This window comes from Cebidichthys violaceus, unplaced genomic scaffold (assembly GCF_023349555.1).
Source record: "Cebidichthys violaceus isolate CVI_PGR_0920_01 unplaced genomic scaffold, fCebVio1.0.p SCAF_56, whole genome shotgun sequence".
NCBI lineage: Eukaryota > Metazoa > Chordata > Actinopteri > Perciformes > Stichaeidae > Cebidichthys > Cebidichthys violaceus.
In genome coordinates, this window is record NW_027176772.1 from 798,337 (window position 1) to 807,060 (window position 8,724).

At 41.1% G+C, this 8,724-nt stretch overlaps 2 protein-coding genes across 3 annotated transcripts in view; one reads left to right on the plus strand and one right to left on the minus strand.

Annotated features, from left to right (window-relative positions):
- The window catches only part of LOC137888606 (gap junction alpha-5 protein-like), an 11,817-nt gene continuing 3,093 nt past the window's right edge, over positions 1-8,724 (minus strand). The window contains exons 2-7 of one of the 2 annotated variants that reach the window (XM_068732017.1): positions 6,524-6,669; positions 5,628-5,792; positions 4,708-5,001; positions 3,930-3,995; positions 3,644-3,792; positions 1-1,717 (exon numbers count right to left, since the gene is read on the minus strand). In XM_068732017.1, the coding sequence (XP_068588118.1) occupies positions 1,243-1,717; positions 3,644-3,792; positions 3,930-3,995; positions 4,708-5,001; positions 5,628-5,792; positions 6,524-6,592 (1,218 nt within the window). In that variant the 5' untranslated portion in view covers positions 6,593-6,669 and the 3' untranslated portion in view covers positions 1-1,242. Of the gene's footprint in view, positions 1,718-1,758; positions 3,023-3,643; positions 3,793-3,929; positions 3,996-4,707; positions 5,002-5,627; positions 5,793-6,523; positions 6,670-8,724 lie in introns of those variants that run through there. The other variant, XM_068732018.1, reaches the window with a different exon arrangement.
- Positions 4,976-8,724, plus strand: part of LOC137888607 (follistatin-related protein 1-like) — a 71,957-nt gene continuing 68,208 nt past the window's right edge. Inside the window, exon 1 of the mRNA XM_068732022.1 lies at positions 4,976-5,064. The gene's annotated coding sequence lies outside the window, so the exon portion shown is untranslated. The remainder of the gene's footprint in view (positions 5,065-8,724) is intronic.

Genomic DNA, 8,724 nt, shown 5'->3' on the forward strand with positions numbered 1-8,724 from the left:
GATTTTGCAAAGCTTTTTAATAAACATACACAGCGTTCACATTATCAAAGTGGAATAATAAATACAAAACTACAATATAGGAAATATCCAACAATGTAAAATCATCACCGATAGTATAATCAGTGCAATTTATCAAACTACAGTACAATCAGCATATAAAAGACATAACAAAAGATTGCAAAGATTGTCGCCCATTGTGTTTCAGTCCAGATGTTCATCGTCATAATGAGACATTAACATAAATACACTAAGAAGTCAAACGAAAGAGAACATTTAAGAGAGATTTGAGCATAACTTGAACTTCATAAAGTGAAGAAATGGTAAAGAAATTTTTTAAAAAGTGCTGGTGTGAAGATGCAATCTGCATTTGTGCTTCATATTAACATCCACTGATGAACATCTGTATCCAGTAAAAAAAAGGCACCGCAGCAGGTAAAGCTCAAACAAGGTTAGGACAGGTTAGACCACCGCTGTCTCTTCTATCCAATAGCACAACGAAAGGATTTCATCGTTAGCCAATCATCGTGCTGCTGTCTCTTTTAAATACGACTGTCTCTCTACCTTCAGTACGTTCATGCTGCTCCACCTCCACCCTCCACCTCCCCATCTCCGCCCAATCTTCGCAAGCTTCATCAACTCATCGTTCCGTCAGCCTCAACAGTCTGGAACTCTGACTCTGAAGACTTTATCATCACATATCATTTGTTCACAGTTATCTTTTCTTTCTCTGACTTGTCTCTCCTGACTGAAATACAGATATTGGTTTCTGTTCATGAACCTTTCTTAAAAGATAACGACGCAAATATAAATGTAAGATGTAAATCTATAAACTTAAAATCACGATGTAGCAAACAACAGGTAGAAATGGCAAAATATTGCTTTCTGTGCAAAGACAAAACTGGTCTTTCATCCAGGAGACAGCTGTTTGTGTCATTGTTGATTCATTAGTTATTTTAACCCCTCATCGTTTCATAAACCTAACCAACTAGTTGTGTTGCCTAAACCTAACTGAGTTGACGGAAGTTTATTTTGAAAAGACTGCATGCATGTAACTTTTTTTGTAAGATATATGAAATGTTGTCAGAATGAATAGTTTCCTCATGAAGTCACTTTCACAGAGGGTTAGTGTTGCTGCTAACTGTGAAGGATGATTCCTCCTACTGTCTTAAATGTGTATATGTGCACATGTTCATGCATTTAATAAATGTGTCTCAGTTTGTTCAGTGACAGAAGTTACATTTCCTAAACAGAGAGGTCGTCGGCTCTCGTTCGGCTGCTCGTTCCGCTCGTTCTGCTGAACCTCCGTTTGTCCTTGTGACAGAGCCCTCCGTTCGGGGAGAGCAGCAGCCCGTCTGGGCCGCCGTTCATCTCCCTGCCGCCGGGCGCGTAGGAGCTGGCGTCGGTCCTCAGGTATCCGCCATCTTGGATCTGACCGTTGCCCGTGCCCTGCCACGCGGGCGAGTAGCACCTCATCTGGAGGTGGTTCACCTCCTCGGCGGCGGCGGCCATTTTGTGCTTCTCGGTGGCCATGTTCTCTGAGTTTTGTTGGTTAGCGAGGCGGTGGTTGGGGAAGGGGAGGGGCAGGAAGTGCGAGGAGCCGATCACGCACTGGCTGAAGTCTGGGGGAGGGGTCGACGGCGGGGGAGGAGACAGGGAGAGAGGACGAGCCAGCGAGACGCTAGCTGGAGGGACGGCCTTCACTCTTAAGAAGTACCGCCTGCAACGAAGAGATGTAGACAGTGAACGCCTCACCATGAAGAACTAGAGCAATAATAAATGGGTTGCACCTACAACGATTCATAAAAACTATCTTCAAATTAAGATTAAATTCAAACCTTTGTTGTAAATCTAGAATAAATTAAATTCTGTTGCACCAAAACTTTAAACTCCAATTCAAACTGTGATCAAATATTAACTTTAAACTTACACTCGAGGAGGTTTTAACATTAAATTAAAGTTTCTCTGCTGAGCCATTAACAATGTCTTGTGCTCTTGAAGAACCTTAATTTACTCAAAGTTGTCTTTTTATTCCCAGAGGAAATGCAAAGCCACATTTCAGCTCTTCGGGGGTTTTTGTTTTTTTTAATCCTCAGACGGTTTGATCTTTACGTTCATTTCCATGAAGCAAAAGCTGAATCACAGAATGCTCAAAATAGACGAGAAATGCACTTCAGTTGTTGCAAGAGCTTTGTTTAATCCGCCTCTACAAGAGACTGATACAAAGATCCTGCACATACGCTGCTCTGCATCCTGACTCCCCGAACTACAGAGTCCTACATCGGTGACTAACAGTACGTGTTTGTTAGCCCCTCGCTGATAAATGTTTGTGCCCCCAGCTTGTAACACAGGCTTTTAAAGGTCATAAATTTAAAATTTGCAGCCCAAGATAACATCATCAGATTTTACGAGGCCTCGGCACACATCATTAACCTCCGTATTCACTGAATGGGGCTCCTCATGGCGAGTGAACTGACTGTTGTGTGTTAAATCTTCGGAGTTCCCCTTCTTCTAAAAAGTTCATATTCATTACCATAACTGTTGATTTCGTCTTTTTTAACAAGGTTGCATTTGTTTCAATTACTTTTATAAAATCAGCTTTCAGACTTGAACATTTATTCACCTGTAAGTTTCTGTTGAGAGTCGACTACTGAGAACCACAGGTGGCTTCGTTGTTGTAAAACTCAAACCTCAAAGTCAATACAAACTTTACGTTCAAAATGGCAAATTGAGAATAAACGAGTAATCTTTGTAGCCGGACTTCTGCAGAAAATCTAGTCGACAAAATCAGGATAACAGACTCTTTGGAAATCCTGAAATGGTCATTGTCTTATGGCCTGTTTGAAAGTCTTCGTCTCTTGTTTTAAACTGCAGTCCTTCGCAAAGTTCATAATTCCGAGTCGGTATTCCCCCGACTTCCAGTCTAAATGCGTCCCAGTGCAACATGGACGCCCCGCGGCTATCAGGTGTTTGGATGGCAAGTCTCTGAGCTTCACGAGCATCTCCACACCAATAACCACAGCACCTTTAACCAAAAGAAGCAGTGTATAAAGTAGCCATCTTTAAAATCAACAACTAAAAGAATCCTGTGGGGAAATATTTCTGAATATCTCATTGAAGACAATGTTAAAAGAGACAAATAAGCTTTACAGAAAAGGAAATGACGGTTCCAAACACTCCATAACACACTGCATATAGTAATAAATGATGAAAAGGTCATTTCAGCGTCAATAAATCTTCCTTGAGTTTCCGATTTGGACCATTCTGTTGCACTTTCTTGTGTCGGAGGTCATTTTTTTTCCCAAGTTCCGAGTACAAACGGATTTGCAGTGTCACTTCCTGCCTTTCTTTGTTTCCCGCCTGTGTGACTGTTAGCCTCGCCCTTTACGGGTTTCACCTGATTGCTCGTCAGACCTGCTCTCACCTGTCCCTCGTTATCTCCCTCCCTGTGTATTTAGTCTCTGTGCTCCATTGAAGTACAAAGTAGCAGAAAATGGAATTACTCAAGTACTTCAAAATGGTGCATAAAGTTGTACTTTCCAGCCAACAGCGTCTTTTTTTAATATCTAATGTTTGTGCTTTAATTTCTCTAGACAAACATTTCAGATCTTATAAAAATGCATCTGGAAACTGAAAAGACGTGTACCTGCAGCAGTGTCTCCACGCCAGGTGATGCAGTTCGAGGACGCTGAGGGCCAGAGAGACGGCGGACACTGCCATCATGAACACGATGAAGACGTTTTTCTCTGTCGGCCTGGAGACGTAACAGTTCACTGGATGTGGACACGGCCAGGCCTGAGAGAGAGAGAGAGAGAGAGAGAGAGAGAGAGAGAGAGAGAGAGAGAGAGAGAGAGAGAGAGAGACTGTGGGGCCTGAATATCATGTTTTATACGTTAGAATGAACTCAAAATGATTTATGTTTCTGGTTTTACCTTGCAGACATACAGAGGATGGAGGAAGACTCCATACATGAAGTACTGGAGAATCAGAAACACCACCTGTATGGAGGTCCAATCACAAGTCAGCCGAAATTCATTTACTGTAAGTTGTCTCCATTTTACCTCCTCATCATGATAAAGAGGTATAATATATGGTCACGTATAAAATGAACTACAAAATGAAAGGTAGTTCTTATCCAGGCTCAATCCCAATGTCCACACTCACAGACAGGAGTTACAGGAAACACTAGTGCGATTGCTTTATGGGCCCCGTGGACGACCAAAGGTCGCAGAAGGTGCGGTTGATTTTATCAGAATTTTATACTCGGAAGTCTCGTTACACAGCCGTGCATTTCTGCAGAATTTGCATGAGGGAATTACCCACAATTCATACTGTTGTGGCGCTAATAGCGGGGTTCCCAGAGGAAGCCTGGAGGCATTAAAACAATTTGATACAGAAACGTTAACATTAATGATTTAAGAAAGTCCATAAAAAACACGTGAAATCAGAAGAATGCAAGCGTAGATTATATTTTACACACATGGTTTATTCATTAACCTCCTCTTTTAATTTCTCTATTTAAAAACTTTCTTGACAATTACTGTTTGTCTCGTATGGCAAGAGACATTTAAACGTGACATGTTTAGAGGATATTTCGGGACATTTCGCTGTTACCCTTTCAAACCCTTGCAGCCTCTCAGGGTTCAGGGTTTAAGGCCTTATGGGGGACATTGGGACTGGGCCCCGGGCTGTAGGACCGGCAGCATGTACCTCCATGATGCTTCGCAGCAGTATACTCAGGATGTACGTCTGCAGCAGCGCTCCCCTCAGACGCACCCGACCTGCCGATTGACCTTTTTCCTCCTTTCCTCTGTCCTTCTCTCCTTTCCTCCCGTTTTTCTCTTCTCCTCCCTCTCCTTCACCCCCTCCTTGGTCCTCCTCCCTCTCTCCCCCCTCTCCCTCCTCCTCCTCTCTGTTCCTCCTCTTCTCCTCCATGCGGACGGTGTGCATGGCGTGGCCCATGTAGATCAGACTGGGAGTGGACACGAACACGATCTGGAGCACCTAAGAGGAGATCAGCCAGATTTACGTTTTTTTTTGTTTTTTTTTTAAACGGTTGAATCGAAGGTTAGTGATGCTTCAAATCAGCATTCGTAGCTGTGAAAATGTATGTAGATATTCCATAAAATCAAATCGTATGCAAGTCATGAACAAGGAAGTATAAACCCCACAAAAACCCACGTTGGGCGGGAAGTAGGAGAGGTGGATGGGTCGCTATTGTGACGTCAACGTTGATTTATTTGTCAAATTACTTCAGCAACGGAACTTCCGTAGCTTTTTAAACTCAAACCATGTAGTTTTGTTGCGTTAACCTAACTCAGTTGTTTCCTGTGAAGACAGAAGTTGGTGGACTGTAATCGGAAAAAACGCACAAAAACGAGGAGAAACTTTTACGTAAGATATCATATCATGAGGATCTGAGCCCGGCTTAAGTTTGACAAAAAAGGATGTTAGAAATGATTAAAAAAACAAGAACTAGTACTGACTATCTTCAAGTTAATTTTCTGCAAGGAAAAAAAACCTGTTAAGCAACAACTTTATGTGATTTAACAGATTAAAACAACAACCAGTTACACAAATATGAGGCCCTGCCGTTTCATTTCGTCACATGACGTTAGTTCACACGTTACCCAGTATCGTATGTGGGCGATGGGGAAAGCCCGGTCGTAACAAACGTTCTCGCAGCCCGGCTGTTCGGTGTCGCAGTTGAAATCTTCCTGCTCGTCTCCCCACGACGACTCGGCGGCCGTGCCGAGCACCAGGATACGGAAGATAAACAGGATGGTCAGCCACACCTGTGAGGCCAAAAAACAACAGAGAACGATGCGTGAAACCCTCAGAAACAATGATATAGAGAGAAATAATGATTAGAATCAGGACCTGTTAACTTTAACGTTTGACAATGCTATAAAAAGTCTGAACAGATGGAGAAGAAGAGGGTTTTATTTTAGTGATGCAGTGTCAGCTGCAGATGTTTCTCATGTATTGTGTTTTATAAATCATGGTTAATAAAGTTTAAATTAAATGTACTGCTGGCTTAGAAATAAGAATAATGCAAGAGGAGGAATGGTTTAGGGACTCTTGTGACATCCTTAAAATATTATTTTAATTGTTATTTATATTTTATTGGGAGTTAAATTGAATCTATGAAGATGATATTTTACATTATTTTAAGACTTAAAGCATTTGTCAAAAGATATATAAAGTTATCTTTTTATTATTAGAGGAGAAGAACAGAAACCGTGCGTCAGGATGCATAAAATAAACCGGATTGTTTGGAAATATATGATTGTTTTATTTTCTGTGTGTGTGTGTGTGTGTGTGTGTGTGTGTGTGTGTGTGTGTGTGTTTATGTCCACCATGTGCAGAGGAACTGGTGCCATGTTGCCTGGCATGCAACGTGTGTGTGTGTGTGTGTGTGTGTGTGTGTGTGTGTGTGTGTGTGTGTGTGTGTGTGTGTGGTGTGTGTGTGTGTGTGTGTGGTGTGTGTGTGTGTGTGTGTGTGTGTGTGTGTGTGTGTTGTAACCTTGCCAACAGAGGTAGAGTGCTCCTGTACTTCCTCCAGGAAGTTTCCCAGCAGGCTCCAGTCTGCCATGACAGCTCAGCACAGACGTTTGTGTTCGTTTGTGTCTCAGCAGGTCAGTCTGCAGGAACCAAGAGTTCACCTGAAGACTAGAGAGCACAGGCAGGGTTCATCACATTCAGGCCTCTCCTAATCTCCTCTGGGGCTTATTTAAACAAAAGACAACGTTGCTTGTAAGAGGTGAGAACGTCGTGATGAATACTTCAGCCAAAAGCATCTTTAGGGTAAGATGATGAGCAAAAAATAAAATCTAAAGAAGCTGCAGGAGGAACCGAAAACTACTCGTTTCATTGACGTTTTAATATACTTGTTTTAACATTTTTAAGACTTTTTTCAATTGGACAATAAGAAGATATATATTTCAATATCAATTGGCTTAAATTTTCCTTTCCTGATGGTTTGTCTTCAGGTTCCATATCTGTTCTTCATATTGATGATGTGTCTGTTGTTAATGACAATAACATTCACAATCCCTGTGTGTGTGTGTGTGTGTGTGTGTGTGTGTGTGTGTGTGTGCGCGCGCGCGCGCGCGCGTGTCTGTGTTCTTGTATCATCTCAACCCAATGACCCTCTCTCCGGCCCGGCCCTGACCCCATTAATAAAACCGTCTGTGCCCACGTCTTAGTTTAGCTTCACTCTCGGTTCCCACACTCCACTCCGTCTGTCTCTGGGGAAGGAAAACTAGAAGTCTACTGTAAACACACACACACACACACACACACACACACACACACACACACACACACACTTAGATATGTGTGGGTATGTTTATGCATTCGATGTGTATCACTACTATTATTTTTTTCTTCCCGGTAAAAATCCAAACAATGCTAAAAGTCCAAAAGCTCGGCCAGCAGCTTCTTGATGTTCATTTCACTTCATATGAGACTTTTGTTAAGAAAAAAACAATATAATAATAATAATAATAATAATAATAATAATAATATATTGTTTCTCTATTCTTGAAACAGCAGTGGAGTTAACTAAGTGTTGGTCCTGAGAGAAAGAGTCAATACAACTTTAATCCATCTCTTTGGGAACAGGAATGATCTCAGCATATTTCATAACCTGACTTCATGAGAGGAATCCTCCTCATATGATATTGTTTTGCCTTCTCTTCTCTTGTTTGTGGATATTGTAGATATTGTAGCCAGGGCTCCCAACTGAAGGTCTGATACAGCAGAATGCATGATGCTATCCTGTAATGGGGTTTTAATGGGGACATTTTTGTCCTCGAGGCTCTGAGTGTTTGCACTTTGGTTACGCACTTTATTATTAGACTGATGATTGGAAGCTGACGTTGAACCTCCAAAATTAGAATAAAATCTAAAATCTGTGCCACATGAATTATCACAGCCAAAATGATGGAAAAGGACAAAGGATGTCTCTAGTCTGGACCAGCTCATCTCAGTTTTAAGGGATTATCTTCAAAGGTTAAATGTGTCGATAAGACCCAGAGTAGTAGCACACTATCAGATTTTCGTGTCCTCGTACAACTGTCACGTGCATACAGACTTTTCAAAATAAAGCTCCGTCTTCACAGTAAAAAATACTCGGTTTAGGCAACAAAACAAGGAAAAGATCATAAAATATGTAGTTTTCCAAAAGATTGCCATTTGGGTTAAGATAACTATAGAAGTTATGTGATAAATAAATCAACGTTCCACCTCCACTCCCAACGGATGTGTCTGTGTTTTTGCGGTCCTTATATTTCCTTGTTCATGATTTTGTGGATCGTATACTAAATAATTTAATTGGATATCTATGAATTACAACGCATTATTTTTTCATATAGCTACGAATGCTGTATGAGACCTGCCTGATATGATTAATGTTCACACTACTGTCGTGATATCTATAGAAAATGTGTAAATAATAATAATGCTATCGGTCAAGTTCATCTTTAACTTTGTTTATTGTGCATTTTGGTCTCTTTTTTTTGGCGAATGAATTAGTTTGTAACCAAAACAAACGACTGATATAAGAGGCACTGGATTATATTGTTGTATGTGTATTATTAACATGATGTCAATATTTCACTTTTTAAAAATCTCCTTTTGTCATCAAATGATAACGGCATCTCGCCTTCAATCCAGAGAGTATCCTGTAGTCTGAAGGTGTTTAATAAAGAAGCCCCATAATTT